The 17,270-nt window shown below is 37.2% G+C and overlaps 1 protein-coding gene across 4 annotated transcripts in view; it reads right to left on the bottom strand.

Moving 5' to 3' along the window:
* Positions 1–17,270, bottom strand: part of LOC131031072 (uncharacterized) — a 175,292-nt gene that overhangs the window by 23,079 nt on the left and 134,943 nt on the right. For all 4 annotated transcript variants that reach the window (XM_057962097.2, XM_057962098.2, XM_057962099.2 and 1 more), the window contains one exon: positions 1,824–1,926. In XM_057962097.2, the coding sequence (XP_057818080.2) occupies positions 1,824–1,926 (103 nt within the window). The remainder of the gene's footprint in view (positions 1–1,823; positions 1,927–17,270) is intronic.

Raw genomic sequence — 17,270 nt, 5'->3', positions numbered from 1 at the left:
CTTCATGAACTCATCACGGCTCCTATCAAATTCACCTGGATCCAATATTACATGAATCGCTGCTACTTACTAATCAAATTTGCTAATGGTTTTGAATCGCTGATCAAAATGTAGCTAATGGAGGTGAATTCACTGCCAAATGATGATCGATTGTCAAGACAAAATCACTGTTTATGCAGATCATCGACTTAGTGTTTTGATCAAATGCAAAGATCAACATCCTTATTTAATCGCCATCTTAAGAAATTTGTACTCCATCGCAGGTACTGGTGACTTTTATTTAATGCATATTGATTGGGATGATAAATATGTTTGCCACCTTCAGTCAATACCTTGTGGATCATTGCATATTTTAAATGATGGCAACACTTCAAAATTGTGGCATTTGGGGGATTGAATCACACCTTATTTGATCACCAATTTTCAGTGGTAAGGCAACATTTATTAGATGCATTGCATAAAAAACTTCAAACTTTGCCCTTGAAGTTTTAATTGCCTTTCAATCATGCAATCCAATGACGTCTATGTAGGACTTCGAGTTTTGCAATTATTAGTTAATGTGATTGCCTTTGCGTCATTGAATGCAATACCCTTGCACTCATCGAACTTTACAACATTATAGGCATCAATATTAAATGCTTGCATTGGTGCAATCCCCTTTATCAAATGCCCTTGTCCATTATTTACATCTTTCTTCGAACTTTACAATTCACCTAGAATGTATCATGAAGATTGCATCGTGGAAGCTCAAGTGTTGAGGTGACATCATCAAATGCTCGTAGCTCGTATGCACTCGAATTATCATTGCCTTTCGTTCATTGCACCTACTGAATGACTTGCATTGTTCAAGGAGTAGCTATCCTTCCTTTCATAATTGAACTTGATTTAATTGTACAAGGCATTGAGAGCAATGCACAATGCGTGTGGGAGCAATGCACAAGGCATGCAAGAGCAATGCACACCTAGCTCTTCCTCATGCCTTAGCCAATTTTATTTTTATTTTTCAATTTTGCACTTCTTCCAAATAAAAAGCTAATAGCTAGACAACTCGTCAACTTACTTGAAAGCAGAAAATGGGGGGATCCCCATTTGCAATGGGGTGATGTGTGAAAACGTCACAACACCTCTTAGATAGATGCATATTGGATCTTAGAAAACAAAATCCTTCCAAACTCTAGTTCTGATCATGTCTTGATCTTGAATATATTTGGAGATTCTCCTCCCAATAATTGTCCTTTGAAAATTGAGTTTAAGTGACTTTAGGATCCAAGTTTTGATAGGAGTGCTAAGCATTGATGGAAAACTGCTCATAAACTTAAAGGGATCAAGATGTTTTACTCCGACTTAAAAAACGACTCATTTTAAGGCTTGTATTCAGCAATAGAATGTTACAAGTCTCAAAAATACTTTTGATGAGAAAGCTTGGATTGAATCTGAAATGACATCCTCCAACCAAGGAAACTATTGCTAGTTACTCATTGATTTACAACAAAATATTCTTGCGTTTTTGGCAAGCAAAGGTGAAGCACCACAAATGAGCATGGATTTCAGGTAAAACAATGACCAAAAATAAAAATGACTACGGAATATATAAGTTTAAGAGAGTATCCATAACAAAGAGATGCTAGTATTCTATTGCAAAATAGTTTGGAGTTGGAGCTCTTCATCAAAATTTTAATGAATAATGTTTATATAATGTTTTCGTCCAAACAATGAGAGATTAACATACATTGTTATGTGTATGTGTATGAGCGTATGTGCAAGTGTGTGCACATGGAGCGAAGTGCATTTTTTTTCAGATTTATAGTCTGCAAATTTAATACCTTTCTTAGCATAGCTCCGTTGTGAGAGCACCCTTGAAGCATAAAGTTGTAAGACTTTTTGCAATATTGCTACTAAACCAGGCTTATCATTATCAGTTTTTGCCTGCATATATTTTGTATAAGCCACAGTTATGCAAAGATATTGTTCAGACAATTGAAGATTCACTTGAGAAATATCTTTAAATGAGAATCCACCTTAGTCAAACAATTATGCTTGGCAAATTCTCCATAACAGTTGCATAGAATATATATTTTTCTTGTAAATTGAATTCCAAATTAATTTTACCATCATGCAAGCAAAATTAAATGAATATACCATGAAATGAAATATCCTGGTTATTTAGCTAGTCTTATAATACAGAGTTTTTCTTAGATGACATATGAAGAATATCCAGAAATCTAGGCAAACTTATACAATACATGTGCACACAAATACCAGAGTTAGCAAGAGAAGACAACTCTCTGCCCTGTGCTTGGATATCACTCACCTTGTTAATTTATTTCTCAAACAGATACAAGTGTTTTGATTTGGTAAGTATAAAACCCAAACATAAACAAATGAAAAAGAGAAAATTTAGTACTTTTTTAAATAAAGTTTAATTCTATCAATAAGTTAGAGAGTGCGATTTGCTATAAAATTACATTACTTTGACTGGCCTTGGAGTACTCGGGAGTCAGTACATTGCTTTCATTTCTTAAATTTTCATTCTTATTGCTCAAAGTACAAGAGATTAAATATAGTATGTCCCATATGATGTTATAGGTTAAACTTGTCCCAAAAAATAAACATAAAGAAATAATTAAGTTGTGCTTCATTTGATAAGAAAGAACCAACACAATAATTAAAGGTTACTAACATTCATGTATCATAGAGAACAGTGTGAACTACTTTCAAGTACTGGAGTAACAGGAAATACCCATCTGTAGTCCTCCTGAGAGAGAAGATGATTCATTACTCCAGATTTCATATCCGTCCTACCCAAATACATGAAGTCTTGGAGGACCTGATTCTTGAGTGACACACTCAAACAAACAAATGCAATCCCATCTAATCCTCAAACTTTCTCCCTATACAAAAATGAATGTAATGTCCCTATTTTCGGAGGAAAAAATAATTAATTAATTTAATTAGTTAAGTTGTCCAAATTACTGATATTTATTAAGGGATAGCTTAATTAATTATTTATAAAGATCAAATAAATTAAAATTAAAAGATGACTTTATATTTAATTGATTTAATAAAGTGACTTAATTAAATATTATATCATAAAGCCACTTAAGTGAAATAATATTATTTCTAGAAGCTTCTAGAGATGGACTGAAAAAGTATAAAGGGAGATCTAGTTGAGCTTCAAGGCAGCTTGGAATTGATTTTGGTAATGATTGAGTTTTGTTGAGCCAAAGGGTTTCTGCAGATCCTTGTCTTTGGGAACGAATACTCCCATTGATAGCATAACTGAGGGAGTGAAAGATCTTTGAAGGGTTGCATTTGAGAAGGTGATACTTCAGTCATCTCTTTGAGCTTCACTGGTGGCCAAGGGCCAAGTTTTGCTTGAGTTCGAGTGGGGGGTTATTGAAGATATTTTTGATATTCGGATCTTCACCAATTCTGCTGATAAGAGCTATCAACATTCTTCTTATTCTGAGTTCTGATCTCAGACATTTTCAGACCACAAACCCAGCTAAGGGAGACCCACGAATTCACTTATTTGAGCAATTTGGGGGAGCGATTTCATATCCTAATTGCAGAGCTCACCTAGGGGAAGGTTGGTGATCATTTTTGGTGTTTGAGGGGGTTCATAGATGTTGCCAATTATTCTCTACAGTCTGAAGCACATCTGAAACAGGGGCGACTTTGTGAAGGGGTTGATTTGGCATCAAAGAGGTCCTCTTTCAGTGGATTTTGCTTGCTTCTTCATCTCCAGTATAGGGCGTCATCTCTCATCAGGTTCTTATGGATTAGTAATGCACTGATCATATATATATAAGTTGTTGATGTAGTGCCATTAATCTGAACATACCATTGAATATAAAACAAGGGTCGAAGCATCTACTTGTTCATTTGTAAGCGATAAATGTATATAATAAAGGGTATTGAATTGCAGCTCTCTACATGATCTTATATCTATGTTCTTCTTGTTAGCTGTTTGCATACCAGATGTTTGTAAATATGTCCTTTGGCTGTATATGCACATTTCTCCTATAGAAGTCATGTATATGCATTGGAGGGGTTAAATAGAAGTTATTCATGCATTATACTTCAAGCCTAGACATCACAGGGATCATTTGCAGTCAATTTTGATGCTGTGTAGTCACTAAAACAATACTATATGAGACTAAAACTCAGACCAGCAAACTGAGTGTTTGTATGTGAAATGTTTGACAATATTCCTTGAGTTAGATTCCATCATTTTCACACCTATAGTAGTAAGGAATATTACAGGTTAATACTCTTAAAGAAGTCTGAAGTTTTTCATCAGTCATATGCCGAGTAAAAACTGCATAACACGCAAATTATACTAGCTGTCCAGACTGTATAACCTGCAGAAAACTAGAACAGCAGGTTATCAGACAATTGTTTGTCAATATTCCCTACACTTTCAGTCACATAACAGCAGGGGATATTACAATGAAACATAAAGTTCTTTCATAAGAGTACTAGCGGCATAGTTGAGTTGGTTCTGCTTGAATACACTCTTACAAAAGAACATTGTGTTTCATTTGCATTCTGCCAATCTCAGAATTTCTTGATTTTTGGCACTAGGAAGCCTCTTTGTTTTTTGATTACCAGCTACCTACTAGGTTAATTTTGCTTCTTGTTGTTTGAGGTCCATTGTGAATTTATTTTTCTAAATAGCTTTGTGTTTCATTTGCATTCTGCCAATTTCAGAATTCTTGGTTTTTGGCACCACAAATTCTCTTTGTTTTCTGAAAATAAGCTATCTTCTAGGTTAATTTTGTTTACTCTTGTTTGAGGTCTATGCAAGATCTTGAAAGATTTCCTAAAGTATTCTTACACCATTAATTAAGCCAAGCTTTTTGTAATTTTACATTTTTACCAACAAACACATGTAATGAAATCAATTGCACAAGAGAAGAGTATAATAGGAAATATGATGCAAATAACTGATAATAATAAGTCACTTTAAGGAGCTTACCTTCAGTAGTCTTCAATAAGAAAAGAATACATCATATGATGATAATAAAATAACCACTACCTCCTATATATACCAAACTTATGTGATGGATGCCACTTAGGCCAACCTAACTACCTATACAACACTAAATAAAATATCATATAGCTTAATTAATGTTTATGCTAGCCACAAGTCAGCTACACGTCCCTATGCATATCATAGGTTAAGGGCGTAGCAATATGATAGCTTGGAATAGAGTGCTTTCATACCCCCATTGTAGGATGAACTGATAAAAATCTTGGTAACCGTGTCACATTTTTTCAAACTTGAAAGATATTTTACCAATCGTTAGAATAGTTCTATTATTATCATAGTCTGTTCAATGATCTGATTTTGTAAGCTTCTGAGATTATGTGAAAATTTGCCATGTTTCATTGACACATAATTCAGATGGAAGAAATCTGACGAATTTCATTTTGGAATGTCAAAAGCATTCTGAATGCAGTAAGAAGAATTTTCGGTTAAACTCATTAAATGCTTTTGCTCTATTGAGTATTTGTTGTACCCATACTCAACTTAAATTTTTTATTACATTTTTGTCGGGTTTGTCATCAATTAATCATCATTTTTGTGGTAACCCAAGTCGATTATTCATGGTCAGTTTGCAAGGTCATCCTGTCACGATCTTTTCTTTGACTAACAACTTTGCAGGGTGAAGATGATTGTCACAAGCCCAGTTAAGAGTAAGTGATAATGAAATGTCAAGGGCAGCAGAAGAGCAAGGAATGATAGAACAGCAGGAGCAGATCAGCTGATGGAAAATGGCAACATTAATATCAATCCTCACCCCAAGTTTGGCTTGGAATAGGGAAAATATGGAAAAGTATTTTGGAATTTTTCTTTATTGAAGAAGACTTGGGGTGCTTTTCCAATGACTTAATCACTTGGCAATTTTGTGTAAATGAGAAAACTGGTGACAGATGGTTTTCTGCCCTAAAATCTCTGCCTAGCTAAAGAATGTGAAAAACAGGTGCACTTTTGTCTTGGCTAAGCCACAAGTTATTGTTACCTTCCTGCTAAAAAGTGGAGAAATGGTTGGCAAACTCCCTCCAAAGTTCCCTTTTGCATTGAGTCATGTTTTTTTTCCTCTTTTGGCTTTAGTTCATGTTTTTCTGCATTGATTTCAAGTAATAAAATATGGCTGAAATAGCCCAAAGTGTGTGGCAAAATGGCAAAAGTCATTAGTGATTTTCAAGCGATTTCCTCCTACTTTAGAATAAATCTCATAGTCACTTAAATGTGGTGCACACATCAGTTGGATTTGCCACTTATTTTCTCTGCCTAGTCAATTATAAAATGGCAAACACTTAGGGTCCCTCTTGCAACTAAACAACTCAGAGATTGGCAGTGGATTATCAACAAAGCCAGGATGAAATTGCAGCAGTGGACTAATAAATGGCTTTTTTTAGGAGGACAAATGGCATTGGTTAAGGGGTGCCATGCCCCTGATTTGACTCACACTTCTTCACAGCCGATCCATAGGATGAAATTGTCTTACATGGTAAGACTTCACAATTTCATGGGAAGAATCATTAATTACCTACATCTGAGCACCATGGATTAAAGACAATAAGATCGACCTTTACAATTAGTCTCTAGCGATGGTGATTAATTAGGAGATGTGATAACATATTAAGGGTTTGTAACGACTTGAAGAGGCACACGGGTTATTAAGAGGAGACGTCATGATTTAGGAAGGGATGCCACCATTCATGCGGTCACCCCTTGATGAATGGTCGCCACTCCTCCCACCAATAAAGAGATATAAATAGAACACGCCCAGCAGTCAAAGGGGCATCGATCAGCAGGAAGAAATAAAAATAGAAGCAGTCAGCCGAAATCTAGAATTCATTTCTTCCTATGTCGTGGTATAAGGAGGTAATTATATTTTTCATGAATATGTCTTTATGTCTAATATGTGTATATATATTCATATCAGTTGTATGCAGATATGAATGTCTATTTTATGTAGATATGAATGTTTACTGTATGCAGATATGAATGTCTATTTTATGTATAGATGGATGCCTAAATGTTCATGTGTTTAATAATGTGAATCCCTATGTGCAATTACCGATCATGTTGGGGAAGAGGAGAGGAAATGCAAGGAAGGGGAATGTTGAAGACTCCTCACTAGGTAGGGTACCTCGTAAAGATGGTTGAGGACCATTGGTTAAGGACCACGGGGCCACCTCATGATGATGGTTAATGACCACATGAGGCCAAGGAGGATAATGTCCTAACCTTGGGCCTAGGGTTGAGGGTCAAAGGCACCATATTGTAGCTGCCCTACTATCTCCAAATGAATCAATTGTTGAAGTGAATCAATTATAAGAGGTGAGAGGTTCATATTATGGAGGGGAACAGTGCAAAGCCCTCACTAGGTACACCACCTCATGATGATTGTAGAGGACAATTGGTTAAGGACCACATGGGACCATAGAGGATAAGGTCTTGTTGTTGGGCCTAGGGTAGAGGACACTTGGGGCACTGTTGATGTGTTTTTTAGCACAATCGAACACAAAATAAAATACCAAAAGTATCTTATCCTTTCTTGATCAAAATCTTCCCAAATGCTAAAATCTGTGATCAATTGGAAGACTCCAAGGTTTCTATTGTCGGGTCTTGACTTGTGGACAAGCTCAATTGGTCAATGTGATTGCTGTTACTCTAAGGGGCCTTACGTACTTCTTAAGGTATGGATATCTAACTTCCAAGGAATTCTTTTTGAATGATATGCAATATAGCTCTCTTACTTACTACTACTACTACTAGATGTTTAATAAAGAAAATGCAAAAGTTGAGGGTTGAGAGCTACTAAACTACGCCTAAGAATGCAAGGATGAAGGATGACAATTAGTGAAACTCTACTAGTCTTTGCTTCGACATGTAAGAACAACTCCACAAAGACTAATGCAATCTTCTAAGGAAATTAAATAAATTTTCAAACTATTTCCAAGCATAGACACCATTAATAGAATGCATATCTATGATTGAATAATAATTGAACTCAAGTACATTCAAGAATTCCAATTGACCACACAAGGCAAACTTACAATCAGCAAGAAGCTAGTGGTATGGATTAGGAGTTTCACCATGAATCATACACAACATTCTATCATTCAACTTAAATACTTGAACAAAATTCTAATGCTTAGATTGAGAAGATGAATAACCATGCAAATGCTCCAAAGATTGAATAGAAAACACTACACTTCAATGTCTTTATTAATCCAACAGCAAAATAGCAACAATTGTTCAAGTATATCTCAAATCTCCTACCGAATGAAAATATGGTAGCTTATATAGAGCTCCAAAATGAAATAGAGGACTAAGATTGTCTTGAAATGAATGGCTAAGATTAAAACCCTAATTAGGGTTAGTTGTAGCCAGCTAGCTAACTCCATAACCAACCAATAGAAATCAAACATGTTTTTGGCACAAATTTTGAGGAAATTTCGTCCAATGAGAAAATAAACATCTCATGGAGTTCATAACAAACTTTCTTCTAGATGTTCATTTCCTTGATCCTTCTCTTTGATGGCAAATGTATGAATCTGGACATCACTGCGTTGAGCTCTTCCATGGACAAACTAGGCAAATTATCAAGTTTGAATTTAATCACCTCCAATGTGTCAGCACAAGTGGCAAAGACCTTTTGCCATTCTGTTTCTTGTTTTCAAAACATTCCCATGAAGACCATGAATGAACATACTCCATTCAAAAAATCATCTGAGAAACTTGTGTTCTGAAAGAAGATAGACCTTATCTTGGTATGCAATTCATCAACACTGAAACCATCCTCATCAAGCATGTCCTAGACAAACACTTCCTTGGTGAAGATGATGAATTGTTCTGGATTCCTTTAAGTGTCTCTTCCATCTTGATGCAATCATCTCTTGTTTTATCAAGAGTTTCCTTTCTTGCCATCAAAATACAATACCATCTGTTGAAATCATAAACTGCTTTTGCTTCCATCATTCCACCGTCTATTAGCACTTGTTTGGGGACAAGCAATCTTGGGGAGGGCAGACTGTAATGTCCCCTTCTTGGACCTGATTTTCTCTGCGACCGTTGGTCTTTTGTTTGGAAACTCGGAGGCCAGTCGGAAGGTATAATTAGGGTTTCCTATTTTTGAGGAGGACTTTGTTCATTTTGGATGGTTCCCTTGGCGGCTTCTTTCTGGTTGCTCAGAGAGCTTCGCAACGGTATATTCATCTCTGCTTTCGAGGCAATTCTTAGAATTTACTATTTTTAGTAAGTTCTATTTTTGGCAGTATCCAGGTGGCATCAGGCAATCTCCTTTTCTTGTTCAGTCAACTCAAAAGGGCGTAGACAGATTCGAGCTCCAGAATGCAAGGTTGAGAAGTCAAGTAATTTCAATTTTAAATAACATTATAATTATAATGTTATTTTACCCTTGGCCTAGTCAAATGACTTAATGACAACTTAAAAGGGGGTTTCTAAGGGTGGCGCCTTCATGGAGTATATTTAATATTTTTCTTGTCCTAAACCAAAGTCAAAACCAAGGCGTGACTTACCAAGGTGAAGACTTTATTATATACCTTGACTTTTGCGCTAGGAAAGATGGGACGCCATGTTGAAGGTGAGATTAGGGTTTGAGGTGAAGTTGCATTTAGGGTTTCGTGGAGTCCAAGGAATCTATATATTGGAGTCTTGTGCATCATGGAGGGACCTTTTTGCAGAATTTTGTCTGGCTGCCGTCTGGCTCTGGGATTTGCTTCAAGGAATGAAGGCCTTCTAGCACAGGCATCGCTTCTTGTTTGAAAGACAACAACTAGTGGTGATTTAATCTCTATGTATTGCATTTGATAGTAGTTTATCTTCAGAGTATTGCATTATTAATCATTTAAGCATTATAGTGTATTCAGTTTTCTGCATCCAGGAAACCGCGACTGCATGTTTTCCATTCATAAAACAGAAAACACCAAAAATATCATTCTGGGTATTAGCCCATTGCATTTGTTTGACCTAGGCGTTGCATTTCCTAAGTTTGTAGCATTTTAGAAGCTTGCATTGAATTTTAAGAGCAAATCGTACCATTCTGCTATACCGTACCATTTGGGAGTGCATTGAAATTCGTGCAGGTTGTATGCATGGGTTTTGGGTTGGTTTCTTTGTCTTGTCTTAAGCATCTCCATTAATAAGGGTTATTGCATCTGATTGCTGGTCATTTGGAGGTTATATGTGAAGAATATGAGCATGTGAAGTAGTCCTATAGACTGCTGTTTATGCATTTAATGTGCAGATTTGTAACAGGAATCGGGAGATCCAGTATATTGATCTTTGAAGCTATTGGATTTAGTATTTCCACTTAAGTTCATAATGGCTCTCCATAATGTAATGTGATCCCTTAGAAATTCTACAAGATTTGAACAGAGGAATCCACTCTTTGTAAAGGCTGACAGTAGTACTGGCAGTCTTGGTATCATGCTTCATTTCTAGTTGTAATTCTCAAACTCACTTAAGTTGTTGTAATAAGTTTATCCTCCACCCTATGGTAGCTACTCTCCCTTCTTGGGTCGGAAAGCACATTCCGGGTGTTGAGTGTTTTCAGTTTCTGCCTTACTAATCAAACAAGCATTATAGTTTTCACTCCGTCATATGGTCGCCCCTGTCCGTTTGGAGTGGGTAGCACATACTTGGCGTAGAGTTCCCATTCCAGTTTTAGAATAGGGGATCCTCTGACCAATGCTCGCCATCTCGGCGCCATGCTGGTTAGAGTTTTCTGCATAAGCATCTGTTTTAAAGATCCTCTGACCAATGCTCGCCATCTCGGCGCCATGCTGGTTAGAGTTTTCTGCATAAGCAACTGTTTTAAAGATCCTCTGACCAATGCTCGCCATCCACGGCGCATTCTGGGTAGAGTTGTTTCAGCACATGGAATTATATTCTAACTTAAACGTACAATCATCTAAGTTATTGCAATCCAACTTGTTTTAAAGTTTTTTTAAAAAAAAATTGGCTAGGGATATTCCAGCATTCTCAATCCATGTTTTAGTGACTTGGGCTAATACTCTTGTTTCTTCTACTCCTTCAACTGCTTCTTTGGAGAGTACTTGAGGTGGGCGTGGTGTATCTTCCTCCTATCGAGATGACATGTGGTGGATGTAGTCTATCAATTGTTTGTTTTCTTCTTTCAATTAGTTTCTCTTTCTTACCTCGATCTCCAATTGTTCTTCCATGTTAGAGGTTGATCCTCTAAATTCTTCAATCACTTGAGTGCGAGTGATAGGACCAATGTCTACATCTCTTATATCATAATCTCCTACTGTAATTTGATCTCTTGGTTTTATCAAATTTGAAAATAGCCACTTGTACTTTCCGAGAACTAGATGCATCATTTACAATCCTAGAATATTTCTTAGGCTTCTTTTCTTTATTCTGTTCTACTCTTGCAAGCAAAGTGTCCAAATCTCTTACCTCATAAACTATTGTCACTGTTTTCTTCTTCATTCTTTCTTTCAACCATTAAGGCACTTGATCATCCACCTCATCTAATCCAGATTGCTGCTGATTTCCTTCAGGGACTGTGAATGTGTCTTCATAATGTTCTTGATTTTGATCATCAACATCCATGTCTTGTGATGCTCCAATTGTATTGATTTGTTGATCATAAATAGGCACTTCATCATGAGGTGGTGAATTCACTTCTTCATTGATTTTCATGAGGAATTAGGCATTTTGCTCAAAACCCTAAACGCCCTGCAAATACCAAGAGACAAAGCAAGTTCACACAACTAAGTAAAGAAACCCAAAATTAAAAGCAATAGGACGTTTAAAATAAAATCGCACATGTATAACATAGGGTTCGCTCATTTTCTTTTGAAAACCCGAATGCAAGGGCATGTTGGGCGTTCAAACCAAACCTAAAATCGCTCATTCTGCCCCCTCCCCCCCCCGAAATTGCGAGTTTCTTAGGAAACGACTTAAGTTAAGTCAAACAAAAATCGCTCCCTTGTGTTATAAACGCCGAGTTTACATTCAAGGAGCTCGCACATTTCATAAACAGAGCTTGAGTTTACTATGCAAGAAAGAATCATGTTCGCTCAAAACTCTCAAAAGGCCTGAAATTGCTAGGGCAAAGGCATAAACTCATGCGTTTCATGTAAAGTGGCCGCAGTTTCATAAAATGAATTCGCACAAATTCATCTAAAAGCCCGGATTTCTCATGGGCACAAAGGCGTACAGAAATAAAATTCGCATATTAACATATAAAAAGCCTGAATTTCGTTTGCAAAAGGGACGATTTTTCATATTGCAAAGTCGCGCAACTAAGTCAATATGCTCGAGTTTTGTATTAGGGAGGGCGTTCAAAGAAAATAAAGTTCGGTGACTTTACTCCTTTCGCAAGAAGATTGAACCTAAAGTCGTGCATTTTAATTTAAATGGCCAAAGTTTTCAAAATTTGGAAAAAGGGGCACTTTAATTACAAAGACCAAATTCGCCCATTATAGCCGAAATGGCCAAAGTTTTTTTAGGTGTTTAAAGCCCAAAAGAAGTTGCATTTGCTTCATAAAATATTCGATTTTCTATCAAGAGTAGTGGGACGTTTTAAAATTTTGGAGCTTGGTGTTTTTCATGTCAAAAGCAAAATCGCACCTTTTTAATGAAATGACCGAATTTTATATTCAATCAAGGGACATTTAATAAATTCAGCGTATTTGTTTAAAAAGTCGCATTTTAAAACCCTGATTTCGTAAAGGGAGGATTTATATTGTTTTAAAGGCAATCATCTTTCGTCTTTGCTGAACAAAGCCCAACATCACCTTAAAAATTTAATATTTGTTAAATTAATTTACTTAATTTTTCAAAATGATTGATTCAGGTCAAAATTGATTGTTTGCAGATCAACGACGTCGAGAGAAGCTAAGGCGTCAACCTAAAGCTCAAATCAGAGACCTGATCGCAATCAAAGCCTAAAGAGCAAGGATGCAGAAGCACATGATCAAAACGACAGTCCCAAGCGCTGCCAATGAAAAACGCACCGCAAAGCGTAAAACGAAGCACGGGGAAACGCGCCACCGCTGAATCACAAATTGAAGTTGGAATATCTCCTGTTGTTATAGGACTAAAAATGCAAGGGATATTGTCAAACACTTAGCTGGCAGCCTGCTGTTCCAAGTCTGTCTTTATAACCTATGTGTTGTGCGGTTTCTATACAGCTTGCGTGTTATGCTGTTCTGACTAATACAACACATCAGACTAGTCTTGACACCATTAATTTTGGTTTACCATCACAGGTGACTTGGAAACAACTTCTAAAAAGTTATATAAACATGTAGGACAAGTATGCAACTAGTTCATAATGTAATGACATCAATATTGGATACAAATCGAATACTAATAGTTGACTGTAATTACATCAAACAGTTGGCATGAACCCAAGAACAATGAACAATAGATGTGCAACTTAGACTCCTTATTTATTCTTGTGTCAATATGTTCATTACAATGCTCAAACCATGTATCCAAGTCTTAGCAACTAATCACTTAAATGCTCAGAATTTCTGAGGGCATATGACAACCATAGACATTAACTACTAACTGAAAGTACATGGGAAATGATGCTAAGGAACCTGATAAGAATCTCCAAGCTTGATTATTTGAAGAAGAAAGCAATATGACCAATCTTGAGCCTCCAATGATCAAAATCGACCCTCCTTGCAAACCGCCCCTGCTGCTGTCATGAAGGTCTGAGAATTATTAAATTCCAAGGCCAGACTCTTCCCCTAAACTCCTAAAAGGATCGCTGTCCTTTCCCAAGCAAATTGCCAATGCCAGATGCCAAATGTGATGCAAAGGTAAGAGTCAATTCGTGGAAAATAACAGTCTGATACGATTTGTTCTCAGATTTGATTGGGACACTGAACTCCTCTTATAACTCTTTCAAAATGCTCCAAAGGGATTGCCCTTCACCCCCTTTGCTAGCACTGTCCTCCAAAAATGACGCCTTTCTCCTATAAAGTTATTGCTGCCTTCCTTGGTAAGATTTGGTGCTAAAGTTTAAACTGATGAAGAGTGAGTATAATCGTGGGCACTAGTCAGTCTGGTCTGAATTGTTTCAGATCAGAAAAGGATGCAACATTTTACTCATTTCTCCCTCCATTTACTGCCAAAATGAATCGCCTTGTGCTCCTAAGGCTGGCAATATTCTCCAAGGTGTGCTACAATGCTCCAATAGGGAGATAAAGGAAAATCGAGGGCATGTAGGGAAAAGTCAGACCTGCAAATTAATCAATCTTTACACAATTCTACCTCCAATCATCTACTAATGGAATCACCTCCTTTCAATGAAAGTTGATGCAAAATGGGCACTCAATCTGAAATTCTGAAGATGCCATGAATACCCATCCACCATGAAAGTGTAATAACTCATTAAGCTCTATATGGAAGACTGAGTATCTTCCACTGTCAGCTGCAACCCCTCGGAAGGTCTTCCACTCCCTCAGTTATGCAATCTATGGGAGTTTGCGTTCCCAAAGACCAAAGTCTGCAGACACCTCTCGGTTCTACAAAACCCAATCAAAAACAAAATCCAAATCCAAGCTACCTTGAAGCTTCAACTTGATCTCCTTAAATACTTTTTCACCCCAACATCCAAAAGCTTCTAGAAGTGACTTATGAAATAATATTTAATTAGTCACTTTATTAAATTAATTAAATATAAAGTCATCTTTTAATTTTTAATTTATTTGATAACTTTATAAATAATTAACTTAATATTATTAATTAAAATAATTAATTAAGCTATCCATGAAAAATAATTATTATTTGGAGAAATTAACTAATTAAATTAATTAATCATTTCTTCTCCAAAAATGGGGACATTACAGAAGTCCACCAGCAAGACTGAAGACAAAAGAGCACTCAGAATGCAACAAGTGAATGCATTCTCAGAAATGCACAGCTGGATTTAATTCCAGAAAATCAGTTTAAAAACTGAACTGCTTTATTGTAAAAGGGCACCCCGTGGGCCCCATCTAATGAATTTAAAGTGAAGGAGGTACACAGATCAATTATTTCCAACTATCAAATTAACCCAAATTGATTGCCAAACAGTTGTAGGTGGTTGAGAATATGGTTGGGAGGACAACTGAGAATAACTAGGCATGGGTTAAAGTTGCCAAGCTTCCGGAAGGCAGATCAAGGCCCTTGGATGTAGTCAATCCTGGCTTTGATTAAAATTGTAAAATTTATAAAAGGCAAAGGCCTTTCTCTTGTAAAGGGTTAGATTTCAGTAGCTAGTTTTTAGCAGTTAGTTAGATTTTAGGAGTTAGATGCAGTTTTCAGATTAAGAATAGAGTAGAGCTGCTGTAAGAAATTGTTGTAATGGCAGCTAAAATCAATATATGAACATTGAAGAATGGTGTTTGTTGTTTTGGTTTTATTCTGTTTGCATGGTTTCCTTCTAGCTAGTTAGAATTAGAGTTCAATGATTTCAATGGAAAAATGTGGGGGGGTATTTGATGCATTTTTGGTTTATAAAGAAAGATCTCTTTTGAACTGATTGCAGATATATTGTCTCCATCATTGCTCCAGTCTTCACAGTTATTAGATTTGGGGATTCTAATGCACCTTTCCTCAAAGAAGTGTATGAGTTCATTGATTCTATGCTTGGTCAAATGAAGGTTGTTGTGCGAGAGAAGGACCCTATATTGCAATTCTGCATTGAGCATATTCAACCAATCATTCATTCTAGATGGGAGAAGTTCAACACTTCCTTACAAATGGCTGCCTATGCATTGAACCCGAAGTGGTATGTGCAAAGGCCAGGCAGAATTACACCTATAGAGGATCCTGAGGTGAAAGAAGGATTCATTAATGCAGTTGACAAAATGTATGTTCCTACAAAGGCTAGCCAAATTCATACTAAGTGGACAAAATTTGCCACTATATATTTAGAGGCAGATGTTGGCGGTAATACTGTACGGGAATAAAACCGTAATTAATTAGGTAGTACTTTACTTTGTTAGTAGGGTAACTGAGGGATGGTAGTTACGGGTGCGACGGTTGCCCCTCGCATCCCCTCGGTACCTTTATATACCATGGAAGGTAACTTGTAAAGAGACACATGATTATGAATGGAAATAGTATCTCTTATATTTGCTTGATCTTATCTGGTACCTATGGCATTATTGTTTCTCATTAAGCATTCTATCTATATGTTCTAATCTGTTCACCCAGAGGGTAAACATCTGGCGCTGTTGCCGAAATTTATCCGGAGCACCGGAATATACTACATGGCACATGGATAAAGGGACAACCATTGGCTGAAGGGACGAGCAGTAACCCTGACGAAGAGCCTGAAGAACTGTTCGAGGGAGAACTAGCACTTACGAATGATTTGTCTTACATCCTCTAGGTGGTGATTGAAACACACGTACAAAAAGAAGCCACCACCGAGGATGTTCCAGAGGATGTTGTGTGGAGTGCGCTTGGTGTAAGCCCGACGGTAAATCGTTTGATGAGCAACTTGCCCAACCTTCTGGCACAGACATTTTTGGCTCTTCAAAACCGCAGGGAAGACACCTATCGGGAGAACCAACGCCAACAAATCCTACAGGAGTTTCACGAGCGCCAAGAACAGTGCAATAAAACCGAGCGAGGGGTAAATAATCCCTCAACCGTGTACGGGCGAAGGAGAATAAACAAGAACACCCCCACTGTAGTGACATACATTGTATAACAAGGATGAATTAATAAAAGTGTTCTTTTCAAAATGATGTGTTGTCCTATTGCATAAGGAGAATTTAGAATTAATGCCCAATCTACTAAATAAGGACAAAAATAAGAAGGAATACATAGGGGACTTTGAAGTCGCTCAACGAGCATTAATTCTCGAGCAACAAGTAGAACGAAGAAGAGGATTCAAGAGGATTGCCGAGGAAGGAAGCGACATAAATGGCAGCAATGGCTTTGGTGAGGGCCAAGTTTCCACACTAATAGAAACCACCAGGAAACGGTTCGGGGACCTTTCCCTAACATTGGAGGAGATCGGTGACGAGAGTACGGTAGAGCCGTACACGCCATACAGAGGTGCTGAGACTAGGAGGGAAGACGAGACAGAGATCGAGAACAGAGAGACCGAGGATACCAGTGCGATCGAAGGTGTTGAGAGGACACAAGGTCACGATAGTAGAAGCAATCTGTTCGGGGCAAGCTCATCACACCCTGGTAGTCAAAGCAACTTGGTGGGACCCAACAAAACAAATCTCAGCGGAGTACC

This window comes from Cryptomeria japonica, chromosome 5 (assembly GCF_030272615.1).
Source record: "Cryptomeria japonica chromosome 5, Sugi_1.0, whole genome shotgun sequence".
Taxonomy (NCBI): domain Eukaryota; kingdom Viridiplantae; phylum Streptophyta; class Pinopsida; order Cupressales; family Cupressaceae; genus Cryptomeria; species Cryptomeria japonica.
The sequence above is the reverse complement of the archived record's forward strand: the minus strand, read 5'-3'. Positions and strand labels throughout refer to the sequence as shown.